This window comes from Diabrotica virgifera, chromosome 6 (genome assembly GCF_917563875.1).
Source record: "Diabrotica virgifera virgifera chromosome 6, PGI_DIABVI_V3a".
NCBI lineage: Eukaryota > Metazoa > Arthropoda > Insecta > Coleoptera > Chrysomelidae > Diabrotica > Diabrotica virgifera.
In genome coordinates, this window is record NC_065448.1 from 14414597 (window position 1) to 14433705 (window position 19109).

General features: G+C 32.7%; 1 protein-coding gene across 5 annotated transcripts in view; it reads right to left on the bottom strand.

Annotated features, from left to right (window-relative positions):
* Window positions 1–1003: 1003 nt before the first annotated feature.
* The window catches only part of LOC114325365 (focal adhesion kinase 1), a 79075-nt gene continuing 60969 nt past the window's right edge, over window positions 1004–19109 (bottom strand). For 3 of the 5 annotated variants that reach the window (XM_050654397.1, XM_050654396.1, XM_050654395.1), the window contains 5 exons: window positions 17143–17903; window positions 10481–10627; window positions 8541–8840; window positions 5290–5621; window positions 1004–4271 (listed from right to left, as the gene is read on the bottom strand). In XM_050654397.1, the coding sequence (XP_050510354.1) occupies window positions 3962–4271; window positions 5290–5621; window positions 8541–8840; window positions 10481–10627; window positions 17143–17903 (1850 nt within the window). In that variant the 3' untranslated portion in view covers window positions 1004–3961. Of the gene's footprint in view, window positions 4272–5289; window positions 5622–8536; window positions 8841–10480; window positions 10628–17142; window positions 17904–19109 lie in introns of those variants that run through there. The other 2 variants (XM_050654399.1, XM_050654398.1) reach the window with 2 other exon arrangements.

A 19109-nucleotide genomic window follows, 5' to 3' on the forward strand; every position in this document is an offset into this window, starting at 1 on the left:
TCTTTCTCTTCTTGCCTACGCTTCTCTTCATTTTCTTTCTCTTCTTGCCTACGTTTCTCTTCATTTTCTTTCTCTTCTTGCCTACGCTTCTCTTCATTTTCTTTCTCTTCTTGCCTACGTTTCTCTTCATTTTCTTTCTCTTCTTGCCTACGTTTCTCTTCATTTTCTTTCTCTTCTTGCCTACGTTTCTCTTCATTTTCTTTCATTTTTAAAAACCATGCTGGTGGTCCGGATGTATCCATTTCCTTCTCAACTTTAGATGATCTGGTATTTACCATAAACAATTCTCAATATCTTCTTCAATATCTCTTAAATCCCACCGCTGTCACCAATGTTACAACTTTTTCAAAGTAACTTTATTCAAACTCAAATACAATATAAACTTTAACAAACTGACAACTGTCGACTACTAAATCTGAATTACAACTGAACTATAGAATGTCAAACACATAATGTTTATATAGTTTTCTGACGTTCTAGATGTCACCAGACATTTCTGGGTTATTCCATGACATCCAGAATATTCTCGTACGTGACTACTTCTTCTTTCACGTCGAGGGACTCTTTCTATGTAGGAACAATCTACGGAACTGTCATAACAATACGTTCTAAGTATACATGAAGCCAGACCGATTGGGTAGTAAGAATCCTAGATTTTTTGACAAACGTGTCATTCGTCAGGAATCTTTATGCGGCGTGCCCAAAATTCCATTATAAAGACTCAGAAGCGCACTCTTACAGTTTTTTAAAGATTTTATAGCATCGAGTAATGGATATCATCAGCACCTGCTGCTTATAGGGACTGCTCTTAGTTTTTCTATTTTTTAGGCAAATAACTTTTGACCATACATTTAATAGGGACACAAAGAAATTAACTTAAAAAAAAAAACTCAAAAACAATTTTATTATATCAATTTATTGATTTAAAGCCAACTTATTTTTGGAAGATTAAAATACCTTTACGTCATATAAATATTTTACACTTTTATAAAAACAATCCAAAAAATTTCTAAATCTTTTTAATACCTTCTTTCTTTCACAGAATATATAACACAATTATTTATAACATCGGAAAGTATCACATTTTATATATGTGTAATAAAATAAACTAGAATATGTACAGGGTGGCGTAAAGTATCGATTTCAGAAGATTTTGTGTGAATATAAAAGCAAGCTAATTCCCTGATTTTGGCAAAGTTGGTGTACACAGTGTTATAGGTATGGTTAAATATTTTTTATGGGGAAAATTTAGAGAATTAATTTTATGTCAAAGACCACGAGATCGTAAATTTTCATGGCCCTGTATATAGTCAATTTGTAAATAAAAATAGAGTAGGTAAGAGTAAAATTTACTGGTAAAGTTTCTACGAACTATTTATACATTTCAAAAACAATGAAATACGAACGCTTGTTTAGAAAGTTAATGTATCCGCGGTTGGAGTAAACAATGGACATAGATTCTAAGTGTTTTCGCAGAAAGAAACGGATCGTAAACAATTTTGTTTAGTTAGAATAGAGGGTTTTTCTAGATTGTAAGTAAGTTTAATTTTAATATCTGCTGGAAATTGACGAGATAGAAATGTTGTCTACAATACTATTTGTTCTTAAGAAAAAAAGGAGGGATATGATGTGTGGAGATTGCTTGTGATTGGAGAGGAGACCGGTGGAAGGGGAATAGAGTGGCGAGTCTCAGATTGATGAGGGAAAAAGATTTACTGTGTAATTAACATCAAGAGCAGGGAGTCCAGTTTTTGAAAGTAGTATTTTTGTGTAAAGTGTGTTAATTTGGTGGTCGTGGAAGCAGATTCGTGTTGAGATGAAATCGTGATCAAGTCGAGAAGTACAAACTCCTTGTGTCCGAATAGATTTCAGTTTCTGTCTGGAACAAGTAGCCGTTTTATATAAACTTTGCACGAGATACCGAGCTGAGAGAAAAATCATGGAATTCTAAAAATTATATTGTTTCAGAGATTTAATTAAGGAGAGAATTCGTGCGAGTGCTGTTTTTTAAACCGTTTGAAGGAGAAGGACAGTTGCAGCATCCGAGGAGCACGTTGTGGGAGAACTGAGGACAACACAATCCAGGAGAAGAAATAAGGACGATAGGAAAAGTTAGTCAGAGTTGTTTTGTATTACATACCATATTTTTTTGTCAACTTAACAGTTTCACAGCAAAAATTATTCATTCATAAATTCATAGAAGATATAACTAATCTATTTAAAAAAGTGAAAATAAAATTTTGTTTTTTTTTTATAATAATAAGAACAGTCTACCGATTCATTTGAATGAATTTTGGTTCAAAAAGGAGATTAACAAGGAGAAAATATAGATCATAATAGTATATTACATAAAATATGTTTACAACCCATTATTTGTTTAGTTAGACAGTCAGTATTTTGAATTCGCAGGTTAAAATCCTTACTATTCTTGTTCAATTGAAACTCATTTTTGGTCAGGTTAGCCTTGAAAGCAATAATTGTAATCACTTAAATGACATTCTGCAATGTGAATTATGTTTGTAGACGTCACACCGATCAGTTCCTTTCATTTGTATTTTACTGCGATTATAAGTATTATGATTTAAAAATGACGTTTGGTGTTAACAATCAGTCCAAATGTAATTAGCGTGTGGTAAAAAACATTTTTTTCAACCATGCAGGACCCTTGCTCATACAGTTTTCAGCACCTACAGTTCAAATCAATTCAAACCTGTATAATCAAATCTTGAACAAGTTCCATCAAGCAATAAGACGAAGAAGTCCAGGAAAGCTCTCACGTAGGCTCATTTTTCTGTAGAGCATCCACCCTATAGTCTCGATTTATTTCCTTGCGATTTTCACATATTTGGGCTATTGAAAACGGCGTAAAAAGTAATAGTTTTCAGTCGGACGAAGAAGTAAAAAATACTGTAAAATAATTCTTCGAGCAACGGCCACAAGAATTATTTAAGCAAAATTATTAAGCAAGCAAGAATTATTTCAATGATTGGAACAAAGATGTGTTTCAATTGACCAAGCCTCGTATTTTTTACAATTCGTAGATTTTTGTGAAAAAAATATTATCTAACATGAAACTTCAATTCTTATTACACGACAACCCTTTTCTTCCAAAATATGGTTTTCTTTTAATATACAACTTTTGTGAAAATCAGAAATCTATATCTTCTCATACCGGGTGGTGAATTGCAAAACGGGCCATAGGAAACTCAATGTAAAATTCTAAACTGTTGAATTCCTGCTTCCCTAATTATTTTACATCAAAAGACATTAGAAACTATTTGTAGAGGATTGAAATCTATTGAAAACAACTGTTAAAATTGTTCTACGAATTAAACATATTCCAAAATTTTGTAAAAATTTAATACATTTTTCAGTTCTTCAGCCCAAAATTAGGCCACACACAGTGCAATAATGTGTCACAATGAAGTTATTATTTTCACATTTTTGAACTGTCAATATTTTTATTTTATCATTTATTGTTTAAAAGCAATACAGTTGATAAGATACCCTCAGTTGCGGAGAAAGTATTAATAATAAAGATTTTTTATTCAGACAATGGTGTGAGCACTGTCAGTTAAATAGTAACGTGTGGCCTAACTTTTACACACATACCTACTGTGGCAAATGTATTATATTTTTCAAAATTTTGGAATGCGTTAAAATCGTAGAACAATTTTAACTTTTGATTTTAATACAGATTTCAATTCTCTGCAAATATTCTCTCATGATTTTTTATGTAAAATAATTAGGGAAGCAGGAATTCAACAGTTTAGAATTTTACTTTGAGTTTCCTAGCCCGTTTTACGATTCACCACCCGGTATATCCATACAATATTCCAAGACCTGTACTGTTCGCCACCCCGTATAAACATTCGACTCAAGCAGTACCTACTTCAATGTTTTTATTAGAAACAAATCTGTCAATGTGACACTGTCCACCAAACGAAAACATACAATTTAATTAACTATCTAGTACGTTGGTGTTCAAACTAGAAGAGGAAGCCGATTGTATATTAGCTGTATAAAGAGGTACTTGCACAAAAGTACAAGATACAGGCGTCGGAGACATGGATGAAGGGTACTGCGTTATGATCTCGGCCGCTGGTTTTTCTTTCGTCTGAATTTGCTGGTTTTGATCACTTTCAGGCATCGAGTTCAATGACTTATTTGCTTGTTGGACTATATGGGGATGGCGGGCTCTTATTGAATCTACCACATCTAAGAGATTCTTGGAATCCATTGCTAATACGTGAGCTGCTCCTAACATGCCTCTGTAACGAGAAATTTTTGGTTTTGTTAATCAATTACAGAGGTTAATAAAAAAATTAAGGTTTGCTTTTGTACCTTTACCATTGTTTATATAGGGATAGTTGGTCAGCCCAATAGGAAAATTTGTTTGATTCAAATTGAGACAGTCACCAGATGTCCCCACAATTTCTGTCAGGGTCGCAACGTCAAAATGCATAGACACCAAGTTGGATACTATCCTATTCCTAACACCCTAACTCGCATACATATTAAGAAAAATAAATATATAGAAGAGTATATTTAGAAATTGAATTATTGATGTCATGCTACTATACATTATTGTATTTATTACAACGCAAGAGACCCTAAAGAGGTCCCGATTAAATCCCGGTTAACTAACCGGCTGTTAATCGAGACATAAAGTACCGGGCCTTAGAGTCAAGAATAGAATCAAATCTAAAGTGTCAACACCGCAACTGTCAAATAAATGTTACCAATTTATGCCAAAATATCACCTTCGTTCGATTACAGTTACAGTGTGTTCCGAACAAACGTGCTTCATAAAAACGCTTAATAATCCATTTATACAAATTAAACGAAACATATTAATCTGTATTTCTTTAAGTTAACATTAATAGAAATCTTCAAGTATTATTTCTACGCGTATATAATAAAATATGTCTAGTGGCTGTAATTCCAGTGTACTCAGCAAAAGGATTCTAAAAAAGAACACATCTACCTCCTAAATATTTCGTGTTGGTATCATGTGACGTCACAGGTTATGACGCGGATGACGTGCAAAGGTAAGTAAGTAAATGGAGTATATAGTATTTTTACTACAAAAACGTTATTACGTAGGTCAAAATTTTTGACGTAAGAGAACTGTCAAAACATTAGAATGTGACTTTTCACTATTGCCGTGTTTATAATAAACATAGCAATAATGAAAAGTCACATTCTAATGTTTTGACAGTTCTCTTACGTCAAAAATTTTGACCTACGTAATAACGTTTTTGTAGTAAAAATACTATAGATACTTACTTTCTATATTCTACATCCAAAGTGGTATTACTATACTGCTGGGCTAACTTCATGGCATTCACCAACTCAGACATATCTTTAGATAAAACTTTATGTGCCATTTCGACTTCTCGATGAGCTGTCGATGGAAATAAAGGGACGATATCATCGACACTGGCGAGAAGCGCTCTCAGTTCCACGCCTACTTTCTTGACCAAGTCGAGATACTGGTCAGCTACAGCCTTTTGGACATTTTGAGAAAGAGACATCACTGCACGGACGACGTCTGTCGTACATTCGTACACTCGGTCGTTAGTTCTATCGAGATAGTGCGCAGAAGTTGGCGTAGTATCCTAAAAATACAAAAACAAACGTTATACTAGGTTGTTCAATAAGTTTGGCGGTTCGATAAGAGAGGGCGTTGCTACTAGCTGTTTTTTTTTGTTATGTTGGTACACTCTTCATATGAACGTATGTGAAGTTTTATTTAAATCTGTCAATTCATTAGTTTTTTAGAAGCCATTTAGTATCGATGGGTCACAGTATTTTTTACAATGGAAATAATCAAGTATCGTGCATTGCTTGAATTTTTATTTTTGGAAGGTTTAAACGCAAAGGAAATTTATGAACGAATGTTGAAAGTGTATAAGGACTCTTCGCCTTCAATTATTACAGTAGAAAGTGAGTTGCTCCATTTAAACGTGGTCGTTCAAGCCTTGAAGACGACCCACGTCAAGAACGCCCAAAAACAGCAACAACACCAGAAATCGTAGAAAAGACAAAGAGAGAAAAAATAAGAGGATGCAAGACAATGAAGGAATCACGAAATACAAGAATGGATAGGTCAAGACAACATAGAACAATAAAATTACAAATAATTAGATGGTATGGACACAACGAGAAGAGAGAAGAGCAATCCGGTAAGAGTTATAACTGAATGAATACCACCAGGTAAAAGAACCAGAGGCAGACCTAAACTGAGATGGAGACGACAAGTGGAAAAAGACTTAAGGAGTATGGAAATTAGAAATACTCGGAAAGACAATCAAAGAAAGAGAAGAATGAAGAAAAGTAGTGGAAACAGCGAAGTCACACCAGGGCCCTGATTCTAATTCAAATTTCGACTGAAAACAAGTCGCAATCAATATGGCGACGTTGAAATGCGACTGTGCGAGCCTTGTGGATTTTAGTTGAACTAACGAAATGATGTCATAAAATAGCGACTTATCGAAATTAACAGCGACTCCAAAAAAGTGGTTGATATTATAATTTCAAGTCGAAATTATTGTGACATGGACATGAATGAATGGCCGAAAGTGAGGTTGGGTTTAGTTTAGATGTGTTTTGTTTGTTTCTTGCAAGGAAAACTAAAGCAAAAGGTATTAATATGGCTGGGTTTTATGGAAATTTGCTGGCTTTTGAGGAATTAGATAGAATAGTATTAAATTAGAAATATAATAAATGAGAATGTTCACAACGTGAATTATCAACTCAATGAAAGGTGTAAGGTAATAATCTGGGAAAATTAGTATAAAACAAAGAAAATTATGTACCAGCTATTTTATTGCTGGACCTGCTGGAATCAAATCTTAAGATTTCATATATTAGTAATATAGCTATGCAAAGTCGGCAGAAAGTGTGCTATTTGGTTTATAAACAAATTAGCGCTCCGAAATCTTTTTTTTTTCAATTAATGCTCTGTAACTCAGAAGATTTTAACGTTAAACCAAAAACACTCACATAAAAATTCAGTGTAATTTAATTCTGCACATAGATATTCTTTTTTTTTTCGATTTCCTTCGGCGGAAATTTTCCTCGGAAAATTCGGGTTTTCCAAACAAAATCTTTAATTTTCAACTAAAATTTTAGGGAAGTAATTATTTATTAATAATTAAATAACTTGGTGACATAAATCTTTTTTGTTATGAGTGTCTTGAAGATATGAAAATTTGTATGTACAAAGAGGACCGGAATAAAAAGGTAATGGTTCTAAAAAGATTTAAATCCTGTTGTTTATAACTCTGTCGCAAATGCCAGTCAAATTTGACCGATTATACCTGGAACCACTCAATTCGATTTTTTTGTCTTCGAAGAAGAAGCCGTGCCCTTTTCAACAGCGTTAACTTAATTTAATCTGATATTTTCTGATGGGTTCCATTTGTTTATAAGCCAAAAAATTGTTTCTTTATAACATTCCTGAGACCGCTCAAATAGTCCAATTTCAATTCTGTGTAAAGTACCTTGAATAGGTATAGAGCTTTTTTATACGAAAATCATAGTCATTCTGGTGTATCATAATCTTTCTGGTTATTATTTCGACCGAAATTTTTTAATTAACATTTTAATTATTGCTAAACTATTGGTTAGATTGTCGCCGGCCTCCTGAATATAATCTACTAGGTATAAAAAATCTTTCATGTCACCAATTTATGTAATTATTAATAAATAATTACTTTCCTAAAATTTTAATTGAAAATTGTAGATTTTTTTGGAAAACTCGGATTTTCCGAGTAAAATTTTTGTTGAAGGAAATCGAAAAAAAAAATAACTTTGTGCGGAACTAAATTGCGGTGAATTTTTATTTGAGTGTTTTTAATTTAAAGGAAAAATCTTAGGAGTTACAGAACACTAATTGAAAAAAAAAGAAGATTTAGGAGTGCTAATTTGTTTATAAATAAAATATCACACTTTCTGCGGACTTGTCATACCCCATATTACTATGCAATCTTAAGATTCGATTTTAGCAATAAAATAGCTGGTAAATAACTGTTCCCAAAATGACATTTTTTCGATAATTTGCCCAGACTATCAACAAACGTTGCGGTGGTTGCATAGCCAATAAATCCAATAAACAGGGGGACAAACCCAAATTCTGAGCAGTGTCAAAATGATAACGTTAATATCCCCAGTTGGCACTACATAATATCGAAATGAATAAGAATCGCTATAAATTGCAGCTGTCATGACGGAGACGAAATTAAATTGCGAGATCGAAATGAATTAGAATCAAGCCCCAGAAACTAAAAACAAACCCAAAATATAAAGATCTCCCACACAAAAACCATCTTCAAGTGAAAACAGGTTCAGCTTCCTCGGGAGCGTATAGCTTGTATGTATATAATAACAATAACAATACACGAGGTGACGGGATCAAACATGGCTAAAGAAGGGAAAAATGCCATCATGATCGGGATTTAGAAGATCTTACCACTACTTTATGTCTTCTTTGTGCACATACCTGTAAATTATTATATAAAGCAGTACTTACTAACCCTATTTTCACACTCTATTACAGCAGATACTGTACTATTACACGAATCTTCTTTAAGGTCATCACTTTGATTACTTTTTAACGTATTCAATGCAGACTCTACGGGGGAATGACTTTTACTACTGGTCACCGAACAGGTACTACTATGCAATTCGTTATCTTTGGCGGTAAAATTTTCGAGTTTAGACGACATCTTCGACAACGGCTGATAAGTACTGAAGCTTACGTAACTCGGACTAGTTGGTGGGGAGGTTAAAGTACTTTCGGTAGGCTCAGATTCCTGATTCAGACTTAGTCGTTTCTGAAAAGCAAAATCCATATTAGACGCCAAAACGTCATAGTCTACGTAACAACACAAGTGTCTGTGTAGGTGTTTATAAATAGAGACAGGGATATATGCAGAATGCATTTTTCTGACATATTTTGCATAAATTTCATATTTTTTATAAGAAACTGCAAATATCTGCATATTTTTATATACAGCGTGTCCCAAAAGTAGAGGAACGGTCGAATATTTCGCGAATTAAACATCGGATCGAAAAACTGAAAAACACGTTGCCAATCATGTTTCAAAATCTATCCAATGAAACCAAACGCGATCCCCCACTCCACCCCCTGGAGGTGGGGTGGGGGTAACTTTAAAATCTTAAATAGAAACCCCCAGCTTTTATTACAGATTTGGATTCCTTATGTAAAAGTAAACAACTTTTATTTGAGACATTTTTTCGAAGTGTGGATAGATGGCGCTATAACCGGAAAAAACTATTTATTGTGATACCATGGGTAAATTATAAAAACGCTGTAATATCTCGAGAAATACACTTTCAAATGAAAAACCAAAAAACACGTTTTTAATAGTTTATAAAAACCTATTAAATAACATTAAACATGACCCTCCACCCCACCCCCTGCAGGTGGTGTGGGGGTTAACTTTAAAATGTTAAATGGCAACCTATATTTTTTATTGCAGATTTGGATTAATCATGAAAAACTAAGCAACATTTATTTAAAACATTTTTTAGAGTTGTTGATAGATGGCGCTATAATTGGAAAAAGACGATTTATTAGCGCCATCTATCAACAATTCTAAAAATTGTTTCGAATAAAGTTGGTTGCTTAATTTTCATGACGAATCCAAATCTGCAATAGAAAAAGATTTTAGAGTTACCCCCCACCCCATCTCCAGGTTGTGGAGTGGGGGGTCGTGTTTGATGCCATTCGATAGGTTCTTGAAAAATATTGAACACGTATTTTTCAGTTTTTCGATACTATGTTTATTTCGAGAAATATTCGACTGTTCCGCTACTTTTGGGACACCCTATATAAAAATGTATAATGGCAATATTTTCTGAATGTGTCGATCTTTTCTCGAAATTATTCATTCATATTCCCCGAGTAATAAAACCTGTTTCTTTGAATCATTTTGGGCGTACCTGCCATTGTAATAAAAGGATTTAGGTAAACCGGTAAGCAATTAACAACCATAAGATACCAACAAAATGAAACATACATAAACACTTTTAGCGAGACGGGTTTTTCCTAAATCCAAAATGAGCTGAAGTGTTGGTGAAGTTTTTAGGAATAAGTAGCTGTATGAATATCCGAAATTTACATTGAATCACTTACTATATATATTTGGTTACTGTATTTCTTAAAATATTGTTATTTTGTATATATTAAAATAAATAAATGTCAAAATTGTATTTCAATCTTAGTGCAATTTTACTCTATATAAAAATTACGACTTTTTAAATAGCAGGAAGACATTTTAGATTACTATTATTAGGTATATGAATAGGTTTTTAAAAACAAAATTTATGAACAAGATGATAATAACCGACTGCATATTTGCATATATTACTCGTATTCGTTAAAAATGCGTCTTCTGCTGCATATATTCTAGTCCCATTTATAAAGAATAAACTACAATTCCGAACTTACCAGATTCGTTTCAGATTCTGCCAACCACTTCGAATCCTCCTCAGATTCCATTTGCTGCTGGTTTAGTTTTTGCCTCAAAACAACATTAAACGTTTGGTCTCTACCACTCTCGAGTAAAAGTTGATCTCCATATATAGAAGATATCAGCTACAAAACGAAACAAAGTGTCATACAAAAAGTCTTCAGGAAAAAGTGTCTATATAGGACTAGACTGTAAAATTCAAATTGGTGTAGCTATTGTAGCCACTTCCATATAATGGCGTTTAAAAATGGACATTTCCATTATATTCTTAAAATACAACAAAAAGGGAACTAGTAATTCAATTAATATACAAACAAGCTGAAAATGCGAGCATTATCATAACGAAAACTTTGTTTATTTACGTATTTTAATTCATAATATGGAAAATTGCTATTATGAAAAGTTGTTTAGAATTAAAAATTATGTTTTAATGTGCAATTATATCATTCTAATTTAAATATTGTGAACTATAAAGGTACTTTACTCTTGATCGAAATTCATGTTTTTATATACCTCGTATAAAATTAATAAAATTTGATATATGATGGTTGCATCATAAATCTTAGACCATGAAGAGCTTTTTATGAAGAATAACTTTTCTTCGTCAAATTAAAAATAAAAGAGTTATAAATGAAAATGTTTTTGGTATCCATAATTTGAGAAAAATCTTCAAATATTTTTTTCCATTAGAAGGATGTAATTGCACATATCAGACCATAATTTTTTATTCCAAACAACATTTCATATAGTCGGTTCGCTAAACTCAGACACAACTGGCTAGTGATTTTAGTCAGTAATTTTGCCAATTTGGCAAAAATAATAATTACTAAATAGTTAATAATTACTAAATAATTAGTAATTTTGCAAATTTTGTCAAAATTGACAAAAAAAAAATTACCTACTAAAATCACTAGCCAGTTGTGTCTGAGTTTAGCGAACCGACTATAATAACAATTTTCATTTCATAACAAATCGAACAGTCCATTTATCATTAGGTACTCCCATTAAAGAGGAGGCCGTATACTCGTATAAACCTTTTTACAGTTGTTAATAAATTATTGCTTTCAAAATATACTCAAATTGTATTTTTGAACATCTTATTTATTTTACATAATAATTAAATTCACTATCAAATGTCATTGATATTTTATTAATACTTAATTTAAAATTTAGTTTGACATTCACGAAGTGTCAAACTCAAATGTAAATAACCCATGCTTTGCTTAACAAATTCAGATTAAAAAACTAGCCTACTTACTAGCAACGATTTCAGCTGACGTTTAGTGTGCCGGCAGAAAATAAAAGGATTGTGACGTCACATTTTAGACTTTGAGGTCGATTGTCTCGAAGACGGTTAGAGATATCGAAATGCGGTTTTCAGATTTGGATTCATAAGACAAAAATTCATAAGAATCCATCGACAAATCTGCTCTAAGTATTGCAGGAGCGGCAACGTACTAACGCACAGACTTTGCGAATTTATAAACAAAAAGTTTTCGGTGATTATAATAAAAAAGTATATACCATTATAAAATTTATTGAGAACGTTGTCCAACATAGGTCACCTACTAAGCACGTGTCAAAACAAAATGGATCACACAAAACATTTGGAAGTGGCTACAGTTCCACTACTAAACAATTAATTTTCACAGCCTACTCGAATTATGACTTCGAATGATGACTATAATATGAGTGCGCTGAGAACCGGCAAAATAACGCAAAAGATGGAAAATATAATACGTTGTGAAATAAAAAGAAATGAAACTAGTAGAGGTGAGAAATTGTCAATAGAACCTTATAAATTTATATTATATTGATATTTTCCCACCTTTCGAAGTATCCGAGGAGTTTGGCAACTACCAATGTGACAGGAGAACTTTATAAAATTTTCCTGTGACAGTTTGACTCCGATACGTCTAAAGATGTGAAACTATCAATATAATGTACATTTATTAGTCTTTACTGATAATTTCCCACCTCTACTAGTTTCATCTGTTTTTATTTTTACAACGTATTATGTTTTCCGTCTTTTCCGTTATTTTGTCGGTTATTAGCACACTCATCACTGTATAGAGAAAAATTACAATGAATGAAAGAACGACTAATGATAGATTGTAGTAAACTTTCATAAAACTTTAAACCAAGACGGAAAAGACAAGCTGTTACAAAAATTTTAAAAAGCATGTTGTGATGATGACTACAATTTGACATGTTATTGAAATATGACAGTGAAGTCCAAATTTACTAAACTTCTGTATACAAAAATATTTTGTATGAATCACCTTGAAGGTTTTTAAATATTACACGTCCTCAACAAAATAACACACTGATACGACAGTTTCATAAGAATTATTCCATATAGAAAAAGTACCTTGAGAAAAAGAAGTATTAAAAATCTAGAAATTTCTAGATGTCAAAGAAATATCCCGAAATACCTCGTAATGTTTGGAACATCAGAAAATGTCTATAAATAGGAAGTTGATAGTTCAAGTACAGTATTAATTATTGAGTGTTTGAATACTTCTGTCGTTCAGTTAGAGTTGTTAGCAAGTATTGTAATATTGTCTGCTGTTTTAAATAAAAGTGATTATAAAGAAGTACACAAGTAGGTATTCGGTATGAGCTTCGCTGGTATCGCCAACTAGCAGATTACTTGTGCAATTTCGCCGGAAATTTATTTAATTCTTATCGTGTAATATTTACAACGCAAGAAGTAATTAGATTGTAATCGATGGTTAATATCAGTAAGTACAGAATTTATGAATCATAATTATTTTTTTAAGATTTTATTTATGATTTTGATGTTATATTGACTAGTTTCCTTCTTTCCTACTTCTGATACTTTCATAATTATCATAATAAAATTTTAGTATTTAAAATGTAACTATATTTAAGGTGTTGCCACACGTTATATGCCACAGTGTTGGCCAACTAATATTGTTTGCTATTAATGTTTTTAATTTCAATGTTTTAAATTAATCACTTTGACATTTATGTCAAATTTCCAGAAAAAGTTCACTGATTTGTCACTACTGGCTCACGAACTTTTAAATATTCTACCTACGAGCTCACAGCGGATACACAAAATTGAAATATTTTAGACTGTTTTTGACATATTGAAATAAATTTGGTTGACAGACATAATTTTGGATTTTTCAACACAGCAAACACAGGGATTCATAGAGCAAAATATAGAGATACATATATTATTTTTAAAGGGACTTTTTCCATTTGTGCTGCAATGACCTAGAAATGTCATTAATGACGTGAACAGGCTTAAATGGTAAAATAAAGTATATCAATTCAGTAAAAATGACAATTTTAGAAAAGTTGTGGAATAAGTGATTTCTCGAAATTAAAATAGTGTCAAAACATGGAATAAGTTTTTACATGAATTGACAAAAGACAATTTTCAATGGTAATTTTCAAAATCCATGCTGCATGCTGCAATTTTGGTATTTTATTTATAATTTTCCTACTTAAATAAATAGCTAACAACCAAAACAAACACACCGATATTTTTCAAACTATCTAAAATACTTAACCTTAAATAAATAAATATGGCAATAGATAAATGGCGCAGTTTTATCAGTAAATTCCTAGATTTTTTGTACAATTCTGTGTCGTCGTTTCAAAATAGTCACAGTTTAATGGCTTCGACGTAAAACAAGTATGGAACAGTTGACATCTGACCAAAATATCGAGATATTATCAAATATAAAGATAAAGATGAGGAAATTTCTGAGTAACCAAAGACTCAATCTGCAAATCCGGATGGTAAATTTTTTTTTATATCTACTCTATTTTTCTTTATGGCGCCCAAGCTTGGACTGTTAATGTTGACTTAATGAGAAAGATGGAAGCTTTTGAGATGTGGTTTTTTAGGAGAATTTTGAAAATACCATGGACCAATCATATTATGAACGAAATGGTGTTGCACAGAATGGGAGACAAAGAACTTTTGACCGCCATTAAAAGGAGAAAGGCAGGATATTTGGGACACACTTAGAAATGATAAATACGAGTTGTTGCAGCTAATTATGAAGGGTAAAATCGAAGGAAAAAGGCTGGTAGACGACAAATATCTTAGCTGAAAAACATTCGCGACTGGGGCGTCAGAAGATAGAGACGAATTTGCAATGGTTATAGCCAAAACCTTTATTAGTGGAATTGGCACTAGAAGATGAAGAAGAAATGGTACTATTACTGTCCTGAAACTGTTTTTTCGGGGCATCTCAACCTTAATATCAAATATTTTGAAGGGAATAAATCACGAAAATGTCCTTTCAGCTTCCAGATACAAAGAGTTAAAACACAGTATTAAAAACAAATTAGGTGACCATTTTGTTATCTGTCATCTGAGGCAAAAAGTTACGACCGGTCTGGCTCAATGAAGAATCTTTCTGGTAATCACAATTACTAAAAGCCCTATTGTAGGGCTTAGGGTTAGAAATATTAGACGAACTAAATAGGTAAAATAAATTATCAGAGCTTTGAACGATCTCATTAGTTCCAACAGCTTCAAGAAGCAACATATTAAAACGAATGTATAATATTAAACCAGCAGCAACTGTGTTAATACGCTGTTGAGTTGCTAGTCAAACCTTCAAGATTGAAAGTATGCAGGAGCGCAGTGAGTTCTGCGACTTTTCGCCGCAATCTGTCTGCGCGGAAAAAAAATACGTGACTTCATCGAGGTCTCAGAGTGTCATTACTGTTTGTTATATACAGAGTGTCCCGGAAAATAGTGCGTTCCTTCAAGGTACGAGCTCAGTGCACCATTTAAAGCAAAAAAGTCTGATAATTTTTTTTTGTAAAGTCAACCGTTTCAAAAAAATAATTTATTAATTTTAATGCATTTGATTAATGTCCACAGAAATGCAAATACAGCCGGCAACGCTGCGTTCCTTCTTCTGTGTAAAAATAATTTTACTGGAACTCAACTATCATGAATCATCGACCATTAGGCATAATATTATGTATTGATAAAATACTGATAACAGTGATAGAAAAACAGCATAATATTTGTGTTTATTAAATATCAAAATATCTAATAAATAAGGTTTGTATAGTGTTTTAACTTGCATGAAAAGTTTTTATTACAATTAACAAACAAGCTACGTCTTCAAGAAATATCTATCGGTAGAACATGTTACAAAAAATTTGAGTATTACATTACTCCATTCAATCTTCTGGGAAGTTCGAGTTGTTCAATCAGATGATTACTAATACTCCCAGCCCATACATACTTTTGGCATTATAAAAGTAAAACACACACGCACCACTTCTCGTAAAACAAGCTTTAACTGCACACAACACTTTACACATTTTGTTTTGAAACCATCTACAAATCCTTAAACAGGAAGTTTATTTTCCTCGTGGATTTTTTAAATCCTTAAACTTCGAGGTAAATCGCCTTGGTGTACCTAAATCTTGCACTAATTATACACTATAGGTACGTAATTAACATGATACTTGCGATCGAAATCATGACAATACCACAACAATACGATGTATTCTCGGGTTACAGGTAATTATTTTTTTTCTCTGATTTTGGCCTTGGTTTAGAACTAGAACCTTTAGCCACGTAATTGTATAACTTATCACTAAGTCAGGGGAGTAATGTGTAGTGTGTGTGTTGAGTAAGTGTCTTGTTACTTTGCAAAGTCGACGTCATTGTCTTTGCAAAGAGACGCTAATTGTATCCGAACGTCTGCGGTCCCTCCGGTGAGTACCGATCCCACAAGGACAGAAACAGGTAATTATGATATGACTGTTTGTGTTTACAATTTTAAATATCTTCGCTATGTCAAAATAAATAAAACTGCCGGGTTGCCAAATGTAAATTTTAGTAAAAGACATTATTTTATTTTTTTGAGACAACAGATGACTTTAGAAAAAAAATTTATAAGAAAGTTTTCTTTTAAATGGTGCATTCTACCCACACCTTTAAGGAACGCACTATTTTCCAGGACACCCTGTATACTGGGGTTTAAATTTTCCTCTGAAAGTGAAACGTCACGTGCAACAACGATGGGTTTGCCTTTAGTCTACATTGTCACATCTTTACGTCATGATTTCAGATTATTTTGTGCATGTGTTGTAACATTTTTGTTCGTGTCGTATGCAAGTATTTCTGATGCTGTTGTGATGAAAAAATAGCAAGTGTAATATATGAAAATGTAGAAAAAATTGCAAAAGTGGTTATGAAACGTCAAGCTACTGCAAAATTCAAAAAAAAAATAGAAATGACAAATTAAGAGTAAAAATCGACGCCTTCATGCAAAAGAGAAATAAATCGGGGCCGTTTTGTATATGTTCTATATTTTTTTTAGGTCAGATCCAAACAATAAAGTCTAAAAGTAAAATCTAACCTAACATAACCATAAACAATGACGTCACGATATTTTTTGAACTCATGTGAAAGAATAAGATTCAGTGTGTTGAGTTGTGTTTCAATATTTGGTTTCTACAGCTACTCAAGAGCATTAAAATGTATGCTAAATAGTTATTTCTCTTTTTAGAGCGTCTTACATACTTCTCATACCGATAAAAACGCAAAGTGCTTCTCAGGACATTCCGCAACTTAAATCAAGCTCAAAAAATTCACACAGAGGCAACTTTCATGCAACTTTCGAACCTGGGGCGCGGAGTTTTGAACTAAAAACTGCTGTTTGTGCGCACAACTTTTAACATTCGCCCCGCCGAAATCATATATGCTCTCCTTAAAGTGTTGAGGGTCTTTGGATTTATCGCTAAACTGGTAAATGACGGGATGGGGGTGGTAAATAGGGATGTGATCGACGTCATAACCTCCGGGGACGGGTTGGGCTTGAGGGGACATGTGGACGTTACGCTCCAGAGAATCCATTTTCAACGAGAATTTCTGTTGGCGTTCTAGAGAGCCCATTTTCGGCGACGTATTATGAGATTTTCGTTCTAGAGATCCTAATTTCGGAGTGAAGACTCCTGGAGTACTAAACGGAGTGCTATTGAACTCTATAGAGCTGCTAAACTTGGAAGATGCAGAGCTCTCCAAGGACTTCCGGTCCAATGAGCCCATTTTTGGCGTAGAGCTACCCGTACTCGATCGAGAAGACGTTCTTTCCAGGGTACTCGTCTTCTTCTCGATGGGAACGTTGTCGTGGACCTCTGGATCGAGTTTTTGGAGGTTATGCATAGGGATCGGTTCGGTTATAAGGAATGGCTCAATGGTATCTTCCGCTTTTTGGAAGTTTACAGCTACTGTGTTAAATACCGAGGCGGGAGTGTTGTAAACAGCAGGATTGTACCCTCTGTTTTCGTTTTCTTTCATTAGATGGGCCAGCACTTCTGGATTCTGGGCGATTATGTACGTCTGAGTACCGCTTGGATGTTCTTGTAACGACGGAGGATCACCACCTAAAAAATAAATTTTATTTGTAGACCAGGGCGCATCTGTAAAAATATTAGTACATTTGGACGTTGAGAGGTGACTCATATTTTTTTGCAGACATTGCTTGAAAATAACTCATATAATAATATTTGAGTTATCCTCCCATTCAAAAAGGTCCGGAACATTGTTTAAATAATCAAAATGTCAAAAATGAAGGAAAAAATCGATTGTTTTCTTCGTTTTTTGATTATAACTTTAAAAGTATTCATTTCCGAGAAAAGTTGCACTAACACAAAAGTTGCGTAATTAAATTTTCTACAATATAGGATTAGTTAAATATTTTAAAAATTGTCACACTTGTTGCAAAATGGCAATAATTGCGAAAAAATATAAAAAAAACAAGTATTCTCATTTTACGTTTTTCAACCATTTATGCTACACTTAGGACCTTCATGTTTTAACCAGAAAAACTTTATTATATAGTAAAATAATACTGTGAATTTCATTAAGATCGGTTGCAGCTTTTGCAATCCAGCTTTCACAAAAAAATTCATTTTTTCAAAATGTTGCAGGACTGAAAATAAAGCAGATAGCAAGTTGATTTTTTTTACATATAGAAGAATACTGTACCTTTCATTTGCAATTTGCAAAATTAAAATCGGTTAACCACCACGGCGGCGTCAGGAATTTTCTTAAATAAACATTAATTTTTGGTGGTACGCGCAGGACAGCGGATAGTTTGCTCTGATTGGGCATTCCAATGACCTTTGATAATGATTGATAAATTTTAATTTTTAGTACATTTCGATATAAATATATAAATTTGTTTATTGCAAAATAAAAACACATACTCTGTCATTTGAAATACCACTTTTTTTAGCAAAAAACTTTCTTTGTTCATATATTTTAACTAGAATAAAAGTTTATTATTTTTAAACATATGCAATTGTTTAAACAATATTTCACAAACAATAATCAAGTTAGTTTGATTTTTGTGGAAATAAAATATTAAAATACAACAAAATATAGAGTAAGAAAATAATATATTAGATAAAGATTGGAAGAAATTTTGGTAAAAATCAACTTGTGTGAATCGAACACCGCTGTCCTGCGCGTAGCACCAAAAATTAATGTTTATTTAAAAAAATTCCTGGCGCCGTGATAGTTAATCGATTTTAATTTTGCAAATTGCAAATGAAAGGTACAGTATTCTTCTATATGTAAAAAAAATG